General features: G+C 44.8%; 1 protein-coding gene across 1 annotated transcript in view; it reads right to left on the bottom strand.

Annotated features, from left to right (window-relative positions):
• The window catches only part of TRAPPC10 (trafficking protein particle complex subunit 10), a 1,566,314-nt gene that overhangs the window by 903,391 nt on the left and 641,882 nt on the right, over positions 1–21,041 (bottom strand). The window contains exon 9 of the mRNA XM_069635677.1: positions 9,392–9,506. Coding sequence (XP_069491778.1) covers positions 9,392–9,506 — 115 coding nt within the window. The remainder of the gene's footprint in view (positions 1–9,391; positions 9,507–21,041) is intronic.

The raw sequence follows: 21,041 nt of genomic DNA, 5'->3' as shown, positions 1-21,041 counted from the left end.
GGTCAGTCGCTTCTCCAAGCAACGAGTTGGTGGTAGATCTCTTTCTTCAGCTGGTGCCTCCCTCTGGAACAGCCTCCCTCCCTCTCTGAAACTTGAGGAGAAACATCTCTGGTTCCGGAAGCACCTCAAGACCTTCCCTTCTCTCTTCCTCTCCCCTGCTCATTTCCTGTCTGATACTGCATTGGTCACCTGGCTAACCTTCGATTTCAGGCTCAGGTCCCTGCCCACCTAGTTGCACATCTTCACTGTCTCCTGGCAACCCATGAACTTGAGTCTGTATCTGTAACCCTACAGTCCACCTACCTGCACTTTTGGGCACCTGCTATGTACACTTACCCTTGCACCTGCTACCTGCTGGCCGCACTTCTTGTTATTGTTTTGATCCCATGTACAGCACTACCCCCACCCCTTTCCCCTGGCACTTGTCCCCTCTACCCTCCCCTGTACTTGCGCGAACTCAATGTCACTTGGCCTAGTAAGATCATGGTCTCTGTCCTCCCTTTGTTCCCCCTTCCTTGCCTCGTCGCGCCTTGAAACAATTGTGTATAGGCGTGTTACAAATGCCATATCCTATCATATCAGAAGCCCTGCACACGGTTGTTAGCGGAGACAGATCAAGATTTCTCTCATGAACTCTACTTTTGTTGCTGTGCAATACCTAGGGCTATCTTTTCCAGAACGGGACGTATAGAGGTCGAAGAAGAGCGGTGTTACTTCTCTCCTACTGGTTTTATTATTCCTTTGATTCTATGCTTTGGTATAAATGCTCATCAGTAATGCCAAGGATAAGTCGAAAATTCCAAATAAAGCTTGTAAAAACAAAAAACAAAATGAATACAAGGCCTTTTTTGTACAAAAGAAAGCTACATATGAAACACAAAAATGGGATGAGCTCAAATTAGTGACCAAAAAGAAAGATATCAAAAGCATTCTGGAGGATAGTCTCTTCCAATACTTCTATGTCCGCTCTACCTACCGAAGCCTCCATCGCGGAAGATGGCTGGTATACTTACCTCAGTAGATTGCATCAAGCCCCTACTGTTAAACCACAGAGGAGAGAAACGCTCTGTAAAGGTGTGTATATCGGCAAATGGCATGTTGAAACAACTACATAGGGGGTAGGGCAGGCAATCATGGCACAGGAAAGAATTAAAGCTCCAGGCCCAGATTGAATTCCGGCAGATCTTTCAGTCACAGATTTAAGAGTGTGGGTGCCTATCCTATGGGCAATGTTCTCTAGTATAACAAGTCACCAAACCTTACCTCAATTTTGGAGAGGAGCAAAAATAGTCCTGATACATAAGAAAATAAACTAAGGGGATCCTCAAAATGACAGGCCCATCTCCTTAATCGATGTTACCTCCAAGGTCTATGGGAAAATATTACTAGCGAGACTGGAGGATCGAGGACTTGCCGGTGGGCTTCAGAGCAGGTATTGATCTGCGAAAAATATACAAATATCAGGAACCAAAAGCTACATTCAGTCTTTATAGATTTGCGCACTGCGTTTGACTCAATAGCAAGAGAACAATGATTGCAGTATTTAATTGGCCATGGTGTCCCGATAAACCTCTTAGCAGCAATACAATGTTTATAGACAGAAAAATGCAGCCAAGTACGCTTGGTTAATGGTGTTTTGACAAAGCCCTTCCCTGTGGATAGAGGCTAAGGTACGATGGTGTTATAACACTTACTCTTTTTAGTCTGTATATAAATAAGATACCATAGAAATCGAAAACCTAGATATAGATGCCCCACTCTCAGGAGGGAAAAGGGGAATTCTCCTATATGCCGATCATACGGTACTAATCAGTAAGACGAGTATCCAAAAGTAATTAAATGCAATTGCAGCCCAAGCTTTGAGAATGGGTTTGGAAAAGACCAAATATTGATATATTTAAGGAACAAAGTGGTGCAAAAAAGCTCCCCTGAGTCCAATATGTTTCTGAGCGAAGTGTGGAATTGGGGGTACCCCGATCTGTTCGACCACATGTTCAGGGAAGTACCTCCCTAAAGCATATTTCATATAGAAATATAAAGATTAAACCATCCTCAATAGACTCCAATGGGTTAACGGAAAAGCATTTTTCATTTTTTGTATTGTGTAGCTTAAGAAAAACAAACATTTTCAATCATAACGTTCATCAATACCTCAAATCATTAACAAATACCAATCAGCATATTACTTATAAAATACGTATTTTAACCACAATACATTCTAAAACAGATAATCAACGTTAATTCACACAATACCACGCAATATAACCACCATAGACACCCATTCTAACCATTAGGTTTCATTGGTTGAACTTTTCCCATCCATTGCATCCCACCTTCTTTGTAGTGATGCTAGTCGAGAAATATTTTCACCCAACCTTTTATGCATCACTATTAAAATATTCACTAAAGCGATGGTCACCGAGTAGAGTACCCATATAGGAGCCTAAACCACATTGCTTTACTTTTCAAGTCCTCTTCATTTACAAACCTTCACAACCACGCTTTCCTAAACCCTAATGTTTCGCTAAAACCGATCAATGTTTTAACCAATCCAATTCCCACAGTGTATTACAGAGCCGGCAGATTCCATCTTGCCTAGGGATCCCTCCTCTAGAACCCCACCTTTGAAGGGTACCTAGTAGATTGAGGCAAGAATTAAATCGCAAGCCTCTCCAAAATTCTTCAGTACTTCGTCAAATATATTATTTTACGGATTAACTAAATTATACAAATAGAGTGCACAAAGGTGCAACCAGTATTTTATAATAGAGACTTACTTTAGCCATCTCCATTTTGGTCTGCTCCAGAGTGGGACACTTTTTCCACACTGACTCATTCTTGAACGCTATTTTTGGGAATATTATGTATTTCTTTTAATACATTTTTCTTGTAGTTATACTTTCCTCCAAGTTTTGTGGCATCTGTGTTTTGGCTTTTGCATCTCACAGTACTCTGTGCAGTGCTGCTGGGAGCCCTTTTGGGCTTTGATTTTTCTTTTCTTTTATAGGGGGATATGTTTTTATCCTTCCTATCTTTCATAGTGTGAGATGAGCACAACCCACCTTATGTGGAGTGTTGAGGGGTTACACTGCATCCCCCTTCTCATTGCTCCTGTAACTTTTTGGTCACAGTGATAGGCTAATCTGAATGGCTGGTGGTTCTATCCTACCTACCTTTGTGCAATTTATATTCCCAGCAGTAGTTGCAGCCACAGTAGTGCACAGAAAGGTCATCCTTGACCCAAAATGGTGTTCTTTTTCGCCATTTCTTGTGTGCTTGTGTCTTCTTGGTCCTTCTGCCGTGCTAGGTGCAGGGAGATCCTGGTTTGTGTAGGGGAGGATTGGTCCAAGAGACCCCCCTCCCCTGCTTCCTCTCCCCCGATGAGGTCCATGGCTCGTCAGGGGCCCCCCCTGCCACCAGGGCCCAGGTGGTGGATGGGCCACTGGCTGTTGACATTGACCAAACCTGCTGAATTTAGCTAGGCCTTGGAAACCATTTTGTCTAATAAAGATGGTTTGAGCCCTGTGCACCGCAGCGCGGCGCGGCCCCCACCCTTGGAGAGTTTAAATTATCCCTGTGGCCACAGCTCTCTGGCAGATCCGCTGAGAGCCCGTTCCCACGAACAAAACGGACATGAGCTAGTGTTAGATACCAACACTAACATTTCACCTTCCGCAGTGTATCGCTGTTTCCAGGATGACCCGGCCAGCAGGGCCTGGGTGGAAAAGAACTGTACAATGGTCCCCTGACAAAAGCAGAGTCCCCAAACACTAATGAGCAAACCACCTGTGATGGAAGCGTTCTCTCCACAACCTCTGTGACTAAAAAACCTGTAAAATGTATAAAAATGGCAGAATGGGTGCTCATATGACATTAGGGATGAAGCACCTACATCCCTGTAGCTATGCGCAAATGGTAAAAGCGTCCCGGGGGTTTTTGTTGTTGTGTGTAATCGAGAAGACTGCACCCCACGGTCCCGCGCCAAAACTGAACTAATGCTGCTAGAGTGCAAAGGAAGACAAATGCAACCATATTAAGGCCTCATGTAAGGGGTGCACGAAAAATGCACCATATGTGTGTCCAAGCCCACTATGTGCCACTGCCGCCAGTCTCATTGGCGGGTTGTTCCTGCGTGCCTCACCAACCTTACTACTACCTCACTTACCGCGCATGTATAAGCATATAACAAAATGTTGTAGTTAAAAACGTAGTGTGCAAGTAATGTGCTCAAATTGGCCATATGGTGGCACTAGCTTTGGAAAGACTCAATGAGTATTGTATATTATATGAATGTTTATGTCTCTTCCACCTAAAATCTGCAACACACGAGGAAAATACCTTTGTGAGCACATGCAAGGCCATTCCCCCTTCCTCCCAGTGAAGCCTGCCAGACAAAAAAACAGGCCTGTGCCGCGCTGCTCCACCTCCCCCGATTCGGCAGGAGCCGCTTCAAGCATTCACATTCCCCCCGCAGTACCCAAGGCCAAGGCCTGCCACCTGAATTATTTACAACCCAGCAGTAAACCCCGGCCTTAAAACACAGATCCAAAGGCGCCCTTTCGTAGGCTCCACGACCTACCGGCTCACCTTAGGTTAATGGCCCCTGTAAAATTAGGACACCCAATATTATGGCAACACTACAGGAACACATCCATAATGACTTCTAACAAGACATGATGACACGGACCGCCTGTCCCATGCCCCGAGACCCAACCCCATGACCTCCGATACCCGGTCAACAGGACAATGGTAACCATGTATTGATGAATCGCCAGCAGACCCCACGCTAGGTGCATTCCTCTTGTGTTGCATTAACCTGTAGAGTAACCTATTGGAAGATTTACCAGGGAAGATAATATTGTAATGTTGAATGACTGCGGTGTGCGTGGCCCTAGGGCAGAAAGTCAGGAAAGACATTCATCTCTGACACTGGTCACGGTTGGCACAACACCACCATCCGGATGAGCCCAGCTGACCTGCCAGGCCCAGCCCAACCCACGAGGGTAACCAGTGACGTCCTCCAGCCACAGCAAACCACATCGCAGCAGCACCTATAGCTAGTCGGCGCCACCCAATCCCCACGAACTTGTGCCCCCTATAGCATGTAGGTTCTTATGACGTTTTTTGTAAATATATACGCCAGTCTTTGCTATTGTCAGACAGAGCGCTTTCGGAGTTTGCAGAGTTCTTTGCATGCCTTATTCTGATCGATAAACTCCCATTTAAGCTCACCCGCACTTTGTCCTGGCCTTATTCCCATCCTGGGAGAGCCCATTATTGTCTCTCGTTGCGGGGAGGATCGTGCTATCTGGGGACGCGTCCCTTCATTTGACTATGGTGTCTTCGGCAGGAATCCTTTCTGAAGCCCGCCAAGGCTCCAGCGTGTCTGAGTACAGGAAACAGGGAAGGACTCAAACACTGCTGTTCTTTATCTTCTGGTGTGCCTGCCTGTTATGTTATATTCACTTCTAAAGCGCAGTCACCTGAAGGTATCATGGCGCTGGAGAGGGAGATCATGTCAACCAAGTATTGAGCAAATAGAAATAAGCCTAGAAGAGCGTGGTTTTAAGCGCTCTTCTGAAGACCAAATGATTAAAACATTTCCTCATCACAGGAGGTAAGCCATTCCATAGGGTGGCCGCAATTATGGAAAAGGCGCCACTGCCTATCCTAGTACGGCGAAACCTCGGGACAACAAGAAGAACGGCGGTAGAAGAGCGTAGACACTGCTCAGGCTGATGGTGGAGAAATTTAGCTTGATGGAACTCCGCCCCTTGACAATGGATGGCACGGTGAATAATACACATAGCCTTAAATCTAATACGTTGGCTGACCGGCAACCAGTGGAGGGAGCGCAGCACCAGAGTAATATGAGCTCCATATGGGGTGCCCGTTGCCAACCTAGCAGCCAAGTTTTGTATACGTTGAAACTGCTGTATGAGGCCAGTCTGCTGTGCCAAACACAAATAGTTATATTAGTCTAGGCGGAATAACACCAACGCCGCAACCACCGGAGGACGAAGCGGTTCAGGAATCATAGGAAGAACTTTCTTCAAGACCTTAAGTTGGTAGTGACCCGCTTGACACAGCAGCAACTTGATTCGCCATAGATAAGAAGCGCAAAGAATAACCAAGATTTTTCACCTTGCCAACTGGGCAAGGGAGAGAACCAAGAGTGGAGGGCCAAAAGGCAGAGACCCAGAGTGAGGGATCAGGGGGACACCAACCAGGACCTCCGTCTTTGTGGTCCATCCATTCACAAACCGACATCAAGCAACTCCGAAGGCATGACGACACCTCAGTGTGATCCCGATCTAACCGGATCAGAATCTGGGTGTCGTCAGCATAGGAGTAGCAATTGGGGCCATGGGAACGGATGAGGCACATCAGTGCCTAAATATAGATATTAAATAAAATCTGAGACAGAGACGAGCCCTGGGGACACCACAAGTGAGGTAGTAGGGGGAAGAAAGAAAAGGAGGCATGGCAAGAGTTAGAGTACTGTCTGCCAGGAACGAGGTAAACTAGGCTAGTACCTGGACAGATATTCCTATCTGAGCCAGGCGTGATAACAGGATGGGGTGGTCAACAGTGTCGAATGCTGCTGATAGATCTAAAAAAAAAAAAAAAATCAGGGCCCCAGCCCCACCTGTATCGGCCAGCCTGGACATATCATCCTGTACGGGCACTAACACGCTCTCTGTGCCCCTGCCAAGTCTAAACCCCACATGTGCTGGTTTAAAGACATTAGTAGATTCGAGAAAAGAGGAAAGTATTGGTGCAACTAGTGATTCCAGAAGTTTAGAGAGAAAGGGAAGCAGGGAGTGTGGGGTTTTTTTTTTAGAAGAGGGACGACCCTGGCTGATTTCAACTCGGGAGGCAAAATTCATGATTGACAAGAGTCATTGACAGCCGTAGTTAGCGCTACCAATAGATCTGGTGCAATCTTTTTCATGATCTCCATAGGGAGAGCATCGGCCAGAGAGGAAGATTTAATTTTTTGAATAGTCGTTAATACTTTGCCCTCTGAAGAGAGGGAAAGTCGACCAATTGCAGAGTTCAAGAAGATTAACAGGTGGCATCTTACTCGTGTTAGAGGCAGGTATAACTAAAGATTTGCCAATGTTGGTCCAGATGACATCTATTTTATTAATGAAAAAAAGAGAAAGGGCATCACACAGTTTGAGTAGGCTTAACCCTGGAGGTAGGAGATTCCGAAGAAGCCAACGATTTAACAATACAAAACAGCGTTTTGGGGTGACATAAAACTGTTTCGATCTTATGAGAGAAAAAAGCTGCTTTGGCAGTTTTAATATCTGCAAGATAGATAGAAAGGCAAGCTTAAGATTCTCTAAGTTGTGGATCATATGTTTTACGCCATTTACGCTCAGTCTGTCTCAGCTTCAAGCAGGCAGCTTTAAGTTGGTCTGAGAACCAAGGTTGAGATGGCAATCTACGACCTTGAACCAATTTCAGAGTGGCAAAATTGTCTGCTGAGTCTTTAAATATATGAGACAGCGATAGCAAAGATAGCGGTCCTAGGGAATCACACTTAGTAGCTATATGGGCACTAAGATCTTTAGTATTAACCGAGCGCAACAGCATTTTCGGTGGCAAGATCTTAGTAGGGGAACTAAGACTTGAATACACAAGATTCCTTTGAAAAGATCAAATCAAGGGTATTGCCCAGTATGTGAGTAGGGCCATGAACTAATTGGTGCAGTTCAAGTTCAGATAACTATCGACCAACAGGGGGGCTGGCTGTCCTGTAAGGACAGAGCCCACCCAGAGTCTGAATGGTGCATGGGAGCTGATTGGCTGGGGTTTCCTACATAAGAGGCATGGATCCTGAGGCTGAAAACAAGTTGACCCCTGAAACAGAAGAACCAAGGAGGAGAGAGGTCTGCAGCCACTTCCAGATGACTGGAGAAGCCCTCTGAGTAACTGCTGCTGTCCAACCCCTTCTTCCAAGCGTCAGGAAAGCCACGAAAAGGACAACTGCCTCCGTATGACTGGTGTGTCCAATCAGTCTGAAGATGACCTGCATTTCAAGCCATCCAACAACGATCTGTGAACTTCACAGGCTTCAAGCCGGCAATACCCTGGGACCTCTGGCTACTGTGCAGTGCATCGACTTCCGAAGATTGAATGCTCCTGAAACTTTGGTGGACTCATTCGGGAACCTCCAGAGGCAAGATTTCACTCCTTGAAGTCCCCTCACCAGAGTTCAGGACTGAAAAAGGCAGACAAATCGACCGTGCAATAATTGTTCTTCACGGGTGTCTTGAAAAGGGCGCCAAAAATCACAGAACCCTGAAGATTCCTTGGTCTGAAGCCTCTTCAATTGAGCTGCTGCAAGATCCATTCCAGCGTCCCTTCTTTTGTCTGCCTGCCCAAGAATCTGGTGACCAGGTCTGCTGCCACTGCATCATGCTGCAACCTCTTAACTTCTAAGGTACTGCGAGACTGGTTTGTTTGGAATGCTCACACAAGATGAAGACAGCACTGAGTTCTATATTTTCTTAGTTGGCTTGATTGTACAACCATCCCATATAAATGTTTAAACATTAACTTGTGTCTCACCCTAAAATGTATCCTACTCTACTTCGTTACACCATCTCCCATTAGTGCCTAGAGCGCTGCCTTAGCCATTAGTAAAATACAGTTTTGCTGTCTCGGTGCCGATCCTGCTGAGACTATAATACAGGAACACCTTGACTGCAGGGCTTCACGGAAAATTGCCTATGCCCATAAAGAACATTCAAAAGTAAACATCAAGGCTAGAGGGGTGGGCACAAATGTGTCCACTTACCATTAACATTAGAAGCTCACTGGTTGAGGAAGAGTGGCTGTAAGAGCCATCTCTTTACAGAAACACAGTCAAGCAACGAATCCTTTGGGGGCAGGAATTTGTCCACAGTGCTAAACACATTAATCATTAAATTTAGAGGGGGGCATGCCTGTCTAGGAATGTAATGCCAAGGACATAGTCTGTTGCCCCTTCACAATAGAGCGGTGAAGGATGCAGAGATATTCCCTCGAGATACGAAAGTGTACCTAAAATTTGGTAATCCTAAAACTGTACAAAAGTTAAAAAAGTTAATCCTAAAAGTTGCCCTTCAGAACTCGTCCCACCAGGACAGGAGTCAGCATAGTCTTTAAATGGGATTTCTTTTTAAGCAAGCATGTGTTCACAGTTTCCTAGGGCAGCATGAAATCTTCTTTCACAATTACGTAGGTGGTCGTTAAAAACTGCAAGTCCTTTTCCTTGGCAAGAAGACCCTGAAGCCACAGTGCAAAGTGATGCCAATGATTAAGAAGTAACTTTGGAAACTATGCAGAGTGTCGACAATGGATCAAATGGGTGAATTTGTACTTTTAACTATCTTACCTGTTTCAGGCCGTTCCTCTCCAAGACCCGCTAACAGATCCACCGTCCGGTTGAGGTCTTCAGAGTTGGGTCCATTTTCAGATACCAGCCCACACAGGTAGCCCAGGGACTTCAACTGGTGAGAAGAACATCAAAGATGAATTGAAAGCACCAACCCACAGTTAAACAAAGTGTTACAACTGAAAACACCCGTTTTCTTTAAAACTTCAATTCATACATAGGAGCTGGCATACCATCTTCATACATAGGAGCAGACATAACATCTAAAAAAGGAAGCTATTTTCTTGCCAAAACAATAGTAATTGAAGTGGGTGTAGCAAAATGTGCCAATCTGTCAGGTGAAAAGGGACTTCCAAAGCACTGGCTGCCGTCACAGAGGGCCTCAAGAACACGCCAATTTTCAAAAAAGGTTCAAGAGATTTTATTATCAATTTAAATGGCGTTCACCAAAGGAACATCCCCCTGTGGGCTTCCTCCACCCTAGCCCAGTCTTCTCTAGTCCCCAAAATGGTAACCCCCTATCATCTTAAATCTAACTGGCTAGTGGTGAGAGCCTAAAAAGGCAAAAGCCTTTTCTACCCGACTCCCTCTGGGGTATTCTAGGCGGATCCTTACCTGGTGTCCCACAAGAACTGTACTGGCCCTTGAACCAAGACTTGATGCCTTCCAACCGACCCAGGTCAGATTTGATTTTTTCACGCCCTCGTCTTCCTCGCCCTGATGTACAATTCCATTTCCTACCTTTTACTATTCCCCCTGCTCTTCCTTCTACTCTCCTATCCAGCTCCTTGCCCCCTCTCCTCGCTCGGACCCTCCAATGTTATTCCGTGCCACTTCTACTCTCCACCTCTCCTCAGCCTCTCACTCCCCCTCCTTTCATCTCTCCCAGTTACCTTGATCACATGCACTCTCCTTACTCAAGGCACATGCACAAACACTGTAGTATCACCTTTGCTCTCTGAAGAATCCTGTGATGTCACCCCTTCTCATGAGGCCAGGGAGGTGAGGCTACTACCAGATAGGCCCCCTGGGGTGGTACTGAGCGTGCAGATCTTATGGGCAGAGACGCACCCTACCCCACATGTGAGTCTAGGGACTATCCGGGAAGAATGCAGTATTCTTCTACCTCACCAGACACCGACTTACCCTATCCTCTCACCCTCCCATCTACTCCCCCTTACCTCTGTGTGTGTGTGTAGGTAAGGTAGATATTCCAACCCTCCTCAAGAAGCACTCGGACAAGGAAAAGTGAAGACCTAAAAGGTAACCTCCTTAATAGACACCGAGATGAAGAAGAGGTGCCCCGCGGAACCAACAGGAGTGGTCCAGACAACTTGAAACAAGTAAGACCAACTCGATAATAAAAATGAAAGAGGCACCGATATATTGGTCAGACCCTCTCAAGGGGGATCAACGAGCCTGGAGGGGGTCCGGCTTTGAGCGGAGAAGACAGGAAACGAAAAGTCTCCAAAAGGTATCGCATACGCCCATCCTCTGCACACATTATCGCTGAATAGATCAGCCAAAATGTAGATAATGTTACAATTTTTTAATCAAATGTTATACATTGATTTCAGAATATAGTTTCAATGATCCAATTCAAACTCAATCCAATTTGTTAAAAAGATATTTCTTTGCATTTGTTGATTTCAGAACAACGCGTTTTGGGAAAATGCTACCTACACCATGATCCTACTCAAGAATCCTTGCGCAAGACCACTGATGACCGCCTACAAGAGAGGAAGACATTTTAAGGACAGACCAGTCAAAGCTGAGAAAATGAACAGACACAGAAGACCTTTTCCATGAAGAAGAATGGCACATTCCCATGCCCTAGTTGCAGCAATATTATTAAGGGCCACAATATTCTACATCCCTATACTGGTCAGAAAATTGCACTAAGACTATGCGACATCGAACAGCAGTGAGGTCCTTTATGCTATTAAATGCCAATGTGGCCCGCTTTAAGTTGGACAAACAGATCTGTACGAGAAAGATGGCTGGAACACAATTCCAGCATCCGCACTCGGAATCCTAAATCACTGGTGTCCAGGCACTTCACTTGAAGGAGGACAGACACAATCTGGCCCAGATTAGGTTGTTATCCTTGAGGTAGTACAGACATCAGGCAGAGACGGAGATAAAACAATTATTGCAAAGAGATGCATTTGGTTCATCTCCTAGACCCAGTTTACCCTAAAGGAATGAACAAAGAGTACAATCTTTATTGCCTTCTATAGATGAGATGTTATCTTCTCTTTTGACTACTACTTAGCCATTTTTTAATTTCATCATGCTATACATTGATCCATCCAAGCAAGACATGTTTATGAAAATTATACCAGTTATATGAATGTCATGTGATTCTGTTAGTCTTTTTGTGTAATTCTTACCATAGGTAAGATCACTACTCCTATATAGTCCTTTCTTTTAAGATCTACCACTCTATGTGCTAGTAGATATCAATTACCTTGATGTATTCCGGTATTCCACCAAAGTGAATTGTGGGAGCCACGATTGTTGCTATAAACTGGATGTAAAAAAATAAGTTATTGTGCAGTACCACAAAATTTCACAGAACTGTGTTCATTATAATTACGATTGATATCGATTTCTGTGGATTTAGGATGCAAGTTATGAAATTATTATGACAACCCTTTACCATTCGTTTTTACAATTATGAAATATGCTTGATCTATGAACATAAAAAATAAAATGTGTTATAATACTGAATGGGGACCCCCCTGTCCCCCTCTTTTCTGAATCTTACAGACCTTGGATACTTTTGAGGTTTCTCTCCCACTCTTTAATCGACTTCTACTCCCGCAGACTTCTATATAAACTCAGAGGATGCTTGCTCTCATTGGACTACATTTCCCATGATCCCAAGTTCCATATTGTATTCATAAATGGCAGCAATAGCCTTTACTCGCACTGCCGCATATTACATTACAACAGGCATAGTGTGCTTACATGCTACACCTCAATGAATTTATCTGTTTCACACTCGTCTAATTAGAGTTCTCTAACAGATCAGGCAAGTCTTTGTGTACTCGTACATTGCCATTGTTTTCTTTAACTGGTTACCATGGCAACCAACAACCAATCCCCATACGAGGGGACACAATAGTGTCCATCCGCCATTTTTACATTTGTTATCACTGTTACCGCATAAACTGAAGGCGTGAGATTGTAGCTCTGCCTTCGAAAGCTGGTCCGCTCCACCGAGCACGATATTCAATGGAGCAGGTAAACATTGCGTTCCACGCCGCCCGGCTTAGAGAATTTGTCAAAGCTTGCATTTGTTACCATTATTAAGGCAAGATCTTAGCTTCTTACGCCACTTTCATACACTTTCTCCAGGATCTCAAGCGTTTAGAGACAACTTACACATGGTCTGTTGGAATTGAAATGATATTATGCCTCCTATCGCAGTATTTGAATGTGTATTGGCCTACGCCAAGTTGTCTAAAATATCATGTAAATAGACTCCGCCGCAAGGTCTTGACCTTAACGAAAAGTTATGTAAGTCGCCATCTTGGATTTAGCCGCCATTTTAGGTTCTCTTGTAATGTGGAAGTCACCCTGAACATCAAAATGGAGGCCGAATGACATTCTGAGTGAGATTCTGGCCGTTGTGACCTCCGCACACACAAATTATTAATATGCCTGCAGGCCACTTGTCGGGGTCGCGAACTGAGACCTTGTCCTATCACTGACCTATGTGTAAATGAACAACTGTATCAGCGGAACTGATCAAAATGCATACATTATAGGATTGACCTGGCAAGGAACCCTAGGCCTGGTCCCAAGAATGGTTAGCCCGTGAGGGGGTTGGCCAAGGGCTGGATAAAGGATATAAAAACCCAAGTATTGCAATGTCCGGTCTCTCTACTAATGCATCGAACCCTCGTTGAAGTTCGTTACGTTACCCTGAGAGCCAAATAGCTATCCGTTTGTCAATTGACTTTTTGGTAACTGTTGTAGCTTGTAAATAAAGCACTTGTATGTCCTTTGTAACCTGTGTTGGTGTGTTTCTTTTGGGCTTCCCAGCCTCATATCAATTTCTATGTTTTCACAGTTGGCGCCCGAATAGGGACCCTCAAGATTGATGCCGGATCATTGAAGGTTGACGCAGACTATCGAACCGGGATCGGACGGTGTGATTCTGCGGGCCCGACCGAATGAGACACGATACCTCGGCAGTGCTGCACGATCCGATCCTTGGACGATAGTCGTGTGGTCTGACACGGCATCTTGACGAGGGTCCATTTTTGAGGCGGGCAGATTTGTCGACACCACCAAACACAAGGTAAAATTCGTTAGGTAAGTTCTTTGATAAACCGTATGGTCCTCCTCAGGTTTGGTCAGGTGCAGTCGTGACCCGGCTCTTAATTTAACCCTGACAATTTGAATTTGGCGTATTGTATCTGCAGACACAATTATTGACCAGGTAACACCAATTTTTTGTGAAATGCCTGGGAAATTGTCTAGCTGCTTTAGGGCTCTGTTCCGCAGCGATCGACAATCTTTGGAATTAAGCCGCCCGGCACCACAGGAGGGGTCGCCGGCATGTACTATGTACTGTAAGTATGGCATTGGTAGTATAGTATTTAATTATATTTGGCACAGAGAGACCAGACATGCCTCCGAATTTCAGTGGCCAATCAATGGCAGTTTTGAGATCTCCCGTATTGAATACCTAGAATCGGTCTTGCTAAAAAAGAAGGCTAGACCTGCAGCCTTTGATGTTTTACAGAATTGGAAAAAAGAAGCGTTACAGCAGCTTAAAAGTAGGGATAAATATGGATAGGGCTTTTTCACTTGGAATCCAGAAAATTTACTCTCTAAAGATTTTCATGTTTCTGAAGAATTTATTGAAAAATTGTTAAACGAACGCAGGCCTGGTGCCTCTGCGCCACCTCCGTATGATCCTTTCTTGGGCGCGGGCGATCTGCCCATTCCTGCTGTTGTTCCTACTGTTATTCCTGTTCCCCCTGTACAACCTATTGTTCCTATTCCTCTAGTTGTTGTTCCTTCACCTTCCTTCTGCGCCAATAGTTACACCTTTATTAAATTTACCTGCACCTCCGCTCCCGAGTGGTCCCGTATTGACTGAAGTTGATCAAGGTGCAGGATCAAAGATTGTCACTCGTAATACTGTTACTGCAGATAAGAAACAGGAATTGTTTGCATGGGCTAAACACTGTATGGAGAAAGGTGATCAAGTTAACGTTTTTTCCACATTATCTAATTTGAACAGTTTTCCCGAGAAAAATGTTTTTATCGAAGGTTTGGGGACTCATTTATGTGTGATGTGGGGTAGATTACAAAATTCGGATCCTCCACAAGGGGTGAGAGATCTAAATGCTTTGGCACTTTCGAGGGACACAGAGCAGAAAGTATATGGTCATGTTGAAAGATTGTTTGAGTATAGGAAGGACTTTGAAAAGTCACGAGATGAGGATGACGAAGACAATAGTATGTATGTACAGAAACGGTTCCTTCCATGTCGTAGATCGGCACCCGAGGAAGTACGAATTTGTACCAAAGATGCGATTCGATGGATCTCGGATTCATCGATTCCGCCAGATGAAGTGTATGACACGTATAGTCAGTATACAGTAGAAATGCAAAGAAAGGTAATTCAGGTAATGGTACAGTACCTGCAAGAAGAATGTGTAAGAAAGAAGGTTAGTTGCCCCATAGAATTGTTGGGGATTTGTAAAAGGGCTTTTTCGCCCGACACTTCTTCGGCTGCCTTAGCGCTCGCCCTGGTTCTGTTGCTTAGTAAGCGGCCGGAGGTACCTATATCTCAGTTGCCTATGAGAGAGGTCCCTCTGACCTTTGTCCCAAAAGTTGAGATTCCCGCTAACGCTGGGACTGGTGCACCCGCTGTGGATATCCCTGCACATTATGTATCGCAAATCGTTCACGTCCCGTTTTCACGACAGGAAGTGAACACTATTAGACAATCAGTTCCCGATATCAGGAAAAACCCGACGGGGTTTTACAAAGAGATCGAGTCCGTCTTGCAGTCCTCTGTGTTCACCTTAAGTGATATTGACTTGCTATTCCCTGTACTCCTACCCGTAGATGTATGAAGCAGGTTCGGACAATAGACGATGTGCCACGGTTGGGAGATACGTGGGCTAATATGATTAGGGTTGATGGGGAAAGACCAGCAGGTGAGAAACCACCTCAGGTAATACTTTGCCTGATAGAATTGTCGCAAAATTAAAAACTATAATTCCAGAGAAAAGAATTATTTGGGACAAGCTTACAGCCTGTGTTCAAGGGAAAACTGAAGGCGCCACCGAATTCTTGAACAGATTCGAGCAGGTATTTTCTGATTTCAGTGGGCAGGACTTGGGTACAGAGTCTGGGAAAAGGTTGTTTGTGGACAAATTCGTACGTGGATTGTTGCCCGACATCCAGTCACAGATTATGTCCTCTGAGAGCGCTTGGCAGGCAAAATCTCAATCTGAGGTTGTGCACATGGCTCGGTATTATGAGAACCGTGTTAATAATGAGAAGGAGAAAATAGAAAAGAAGAAAGGAGATTTGAAAACCAAAGTATTATTACAACAAATTGTTAGACACCCCAGAGGAGGCACGACACAGGCCAGAGGTCAGTATGTCCCAAAAGGAAATGCTAGTTTGGGTTCTGTGAATATTAATCAATGTGCTTATTGCCGCCAGGAAGGTCATTGACGAGCACAGTGCCCCGTCCTTCGACAAAGGTCAAACAGTGCGTTTGGGAGTATGGGTAGACGACCCAGGGGCCGCCCTGGAGCAGGAGGCCCTGATAGAGGTCAGTTTTTGCAAGATCCTCAGCAACCTTTTTCACAGGAAAATCAGACCTCGAGTGTGGACTCGAGGAACATATTTGATCACCTTTCTGCTGCCTACCTTTCTGAAGAGCTTCCTTCCGACAATACTCTATTTCATTAGGACTGCCCGAAGCAGGGTTTGGAACCTTCACCTATTCCCGTGAATCAGAAAGGCCCCTACGTTGAATTATTAGTAGGGAATAGGAAACACCAGTTTTTGATAGACACTGGAGCACAGAAGTGCTCCATTGATCATTCTCGGGTTCCAAACATTCCACTGTCAGGGCAAACAAATGTTTCCGTAGGGTTTTCTGGTATACCAATTGTCTGTCCGGTTTCTTCACCGGTGTCTGTTTCTTTGGGTCCCTTTACGGACCATTGCCCTTTTCTTCTGACTTCAAACTGTGGAGAGAATTTGCTGGGGTTGAATTTGTTAAAGAAATTGAATGCAGTAATTCATTGTTCCTCTGATGGAGTACGGCTGACGGTTTCACCACAGCAACTTCCTAATTCTCAGTTTCTGATTCGACCTTTACCTCCTGAGTTTAGTATTGTCCCGGAATGTTTATGGGCGGTTGACAATGATGTCGGGGTACTACAGATTGAGCCAGTTAAGATAGTTTTGAAACATGGAGTTAAACTACCACGCATTCCGCAGTATAAAATATCAGTTGAGGGCGAGCGTGCTTTGAAATGCATGGTCTCTGATTTTGTGCATCGTGGGGTGATCGAGGAGATTACAGGTAGTTTGTGTAACAGTCCGATCTTGCCTGTATATAAGAAAGGCGGCAATGCAATCCCATACCGGTTCATAATTGATCTTCGTGCTATTAACAGAGTTGTCGCCCCACAATTTCCAATTGTGCCTGATGTGACGACGATATTGACAATGATCCCTGCTACGGCTACGCACTTCAGCGTTGTGGATTTAAAAAACGCTTTCTTTAGCATCCCTATACATAAGGAAAGTAGATATTTGTTTGCGTTCACCTTGGGGGGGGACGCTCATTTACATTTACTAGGGCACCTCAAGGGTATACTGAAAGTTCAAGCATTTATAGTAGAGCTTTGAAAGAGCAGCTCGACACCCTTGAATTGCCACCTACTTGTACACTGCTTCAATATGTCGATGATTTGCTTTTGGCTGCAGACTCTGAAAGTGCTTGTAAAGAAGGCACTGTACTGTTGCTTGTTCATCTAGCTAAAAATGGTCATAAAGCTTCGCTCAAAAAATGTCAATATTGTTGTCAGGAGGTCGCCTATTTAGGCTACCTCCTGTCAAAGGAGGGGAGAAGATTGACACCTGAAAGAATAAAACACATTTCTGGCATGTCTGTTCCAAATACACAGAAGGAAGTCAGAGCCTTAATAGGTATGGCTTCTTACTGTAGGTTGTGGATCCCGAACTTTTCGCTAGTGATAAAACCGATGTTGGCTTTGACGAAGAAGGGCATTTCTTTGCCACTGTCATGGAAATCGGAACATCAACGATCATTTGAGCTTCTCAAAACCGCGTTATGCTCTGCACCGGTTCTGGGTACTCCAAATTATGACAAGGCCTTTGTGTGGTTTGTGCATGAATGTGATGGATGTGCTTTGGCTGTGTTAACACAGGAACACGGAGGGAAGAATAGGCCGTGCGGCTACTATTCCTCCGCCCTTGATCCTGTCGCATGCGCTTTGCCAAGATGTTTGCGAGCTGTCGCTGCTGCTGCCGCATCTGTAAAACAGAGTGAGGGAATGGTCCTAGGCCATGATTTGATTTTGATGGTACCTCACTCTGTAGATATCCTATTGAACAAAACCCAAACGCAACACCTCACCTCTGCACGGTTAACAAGGTATAAATTAATTATGTTTGCCCCGCACATTCAAATTAAGAGGTGTTGTGTTCTTAATCCGGCTGAACTCTTACCTTTCCCGCAAAACACTGTTTGCGGTGACGAAGAATTACACGACTGCCTGTATACCACTGAACAAGAAACGAAGGGCAGGATAGATCTTCTAGATACTCCTTTGGACAATGCAGAAGGGGAGCCGTTTTGTGATGGCTCCTGCTTCAAACCTTCAGATGGTACATCTACAGCTGCTTACGCAGTTACTACATAGAGTAAAGTTGTTGAAACTAAGAATTTCGCATAACTCTGCGCAGGCCGCAGAGATTATAGCATTGTCCCGAGCTTGTGAACTCTCCGAAGGGCGTATAGTAAATATATATACTGATAGCCAGTACGCCTTTGGGGTGGCCCACAACTTTGGGAGGCTCTGGTCGGAAAGAGGGTTCCTGACCTCACATGGGAGCAAGATTCAGCATGGCCCCTTGATAGTGCAATTGCTCTCGGCACTCTCACTCCCTAGGCAGTTAGCGATCATGAAATGTGCAGCACATCGTAAGGTCATAGATGATGTGGGAAAAGGGAACGCCTTTGCGGACCTGATAGCCAGGGAAACGGCTACAGACCTTAGCACAGACAAGTATGCGCTAAGGAAAACAAAAGATGCCTATGTAATGGATGAAGGTATTGGGTCTGTGCGGGATATTCAAACTGATGCTACAGTAGAAGAATCTAAAAGGTGGGCCGAAGGAATGGGGAAACTAGATGATGATGATGGGTGTTGGGTGGATACATCTGAAGGAAAATGGTTGCTCCCTGATTCATATGTACTGGCAATGGTTACGATGGCACACGGTCCTACACGTGTGTGCTCAGCAGATCACGAAAATGTTAAAACAAGTTTGGGTGAATAACAAGATTCCGGAGACTGCAAAACGCCATGTTCGAAATTGCATGATCTGCTTACAGCACAATGTGGGTAAGGGGACAGTAACTCCAAGGGGAATCTTTGGGCCCCCTTCTGTTCCCTTCGAGGTCATTCACTTTGATTTTATTGAGATGGAACGGTGTAACAATCTGAAATATGTTCTTGTAATTATTTGTGCCTTCAGTAAATGGGTCGAGGCTTTCCCCGTTAAAGATGCGACCGCCATGACCACTGCAAAGATTATGGTAAAAGAATTCTTTCCTCGATTTGGGCTCCCAAGCGTAATTTGGTCAGACAATGGTCCTCATTTTGTCGCAGCAGTAATTTTGCAGATATGCACAGCACTACATATTGAGAAATTATTTCACTCAGCTAGACATCCTCAAAGTGCTGGGTTGGTGGAAAGACAATGGTATTTTAAAGAATAAGCTTGCAAAAACATGTGCCAATACCCAACTGAAATGGCCAGATGCCTTACCTATTGTATTGGCTATGCGTACCACACCTCAAACTAAGACTGGGCTTTCTCCATTTGAGGTAGTGATGGGGAGACCTGCTAATATTTGGGTCTCCCAAAACCTAAAGCCTTGAGAGAGGTGGAAAATGTATTGCTTGTAGACTACTGTAACCAGTTAACTAAAAACCTGTATTTAATTTATCACCAGGTGCATTCAGCTTTACCTGTACGGTTCACGGGCCCAGGACACGATATACAGCCTGGAAGTTGGGTCATAGTGAAGTCCTACGAAAGGTCTTCCTGTCTCGCCCCTCGTTGGAAGGGACCATACCAGGTGCTGTCGGTCACCCGGACAGCAGTGCGGGTGGCTGGGATGAAACGCTGGATCCACGCGACGCATGTCAAGAAACTTCCTCACCCGACGCCACACGTTACAGAAGAAGCAGATCCCCCTCGCTGATGCTACAGTCTCTGATCTTGGAGTAGCAAACATCGCTGTGAGTGCGTCGGAGAATTTCTCTGAGCCCGTGGAGCTTGGGGAACAGTCCATTTCGTCTCGGCACTCTCTTGAAAAATCACTTCCGGAAAACACTGTTTTAAGTTCTGCGACTTCCGTCGCCTCTGACACGTCGCTTCCCTCAGGAAGTGACGACGCCTTGTTTTCGGATCAAACAATCTGGGTACCACCAGGTACAACCTTCGACAAACAAAATAGAACTACGGCACAGGTTTTTCCGTGCATTTGGAAAAGAGAAGTGATCGAAAGTTCATTTGTATAAGAAAGTTTCTGTTGAACAAAAGAAAAAAAAAATATTCTGCTGGCTAGGGTTGGGAAGGACTAAGAAATCGCGCGACCGTAGCGTCGCCAGCAACGAACATTGGGGTCGTCGATTGAGGAACTACAATGCCTGCCACCTCCACTGCTGCTCCCCGCACTGGACTTGTGAATAAGGGGGTGACCAACTTGGACAATGAACAATGTGCCTGGGCCCCGAAAACGTACTGCTGTGTTTTGATAATGATAGTTGTTATTTTTGCAATTACTGCTGTAGGACTTTGGTACTTTGAAGAAATCTATCCTCTAAAACCTCTACTACCGACCGAGATTGTACCAACTGTTTGACTCCCTCTGTACACCTTCACACTCTGTCCCCTAGAGACTCCCAACATAGACAAAAGTATCATAATAACACTAATGATAGTAATGAATGCAATGCATGCCATTTTTAATAAGAGTAATTGTTGGATTTGCACTCATTTACTGCAACATGGGAACAAGGGACTAGGATGGTATATTCACCCTTTACCTTTAACAACTGCTTGCTATGCCTCTCAGAGCACTATTCTTTGGCCGTTGGAATGATAGCATCTCAGTGAACTTTGATGGAACTAATTTGAATGATTTAGAGAAACGTGAATTAACTCCCCTGGGATGCTCGCTTTTTGCAAATAGAAGTAAACCTAATGTCGCTTCTATTAGGCCGTCTGATAAACTGTCTCTTCCTTTTCAAACTTTAATTTCCTTTAAAATGGCTCTGATAGGCAATAAGGACGCCGTGCCTCCTTCTTACTCTATAAATCATAGCCCTGACTCGGT

This window comes from Ambystoma mexicanum, chromosome 7p (genome assembly GCF_040938575.1).
Source record: "Ambystoma mexicanum isolate Mex_15411 chromosome 7p, UKY_AmexF1_1, whole genome shotgun sequence".
In the NCBI taxonomy this organism is placed as follows: Eukaryota; Metazoa; Chordata; class Amphibia; order Caudata; family Ambystomatidae; genus Ambystoma; species Ambystoma mexicanum.
The sequence above is the reverse complement of the archived record's forward strand: the minus strand, read 5'-3'. Positions and strand labels throughout refer to the sequence as shown.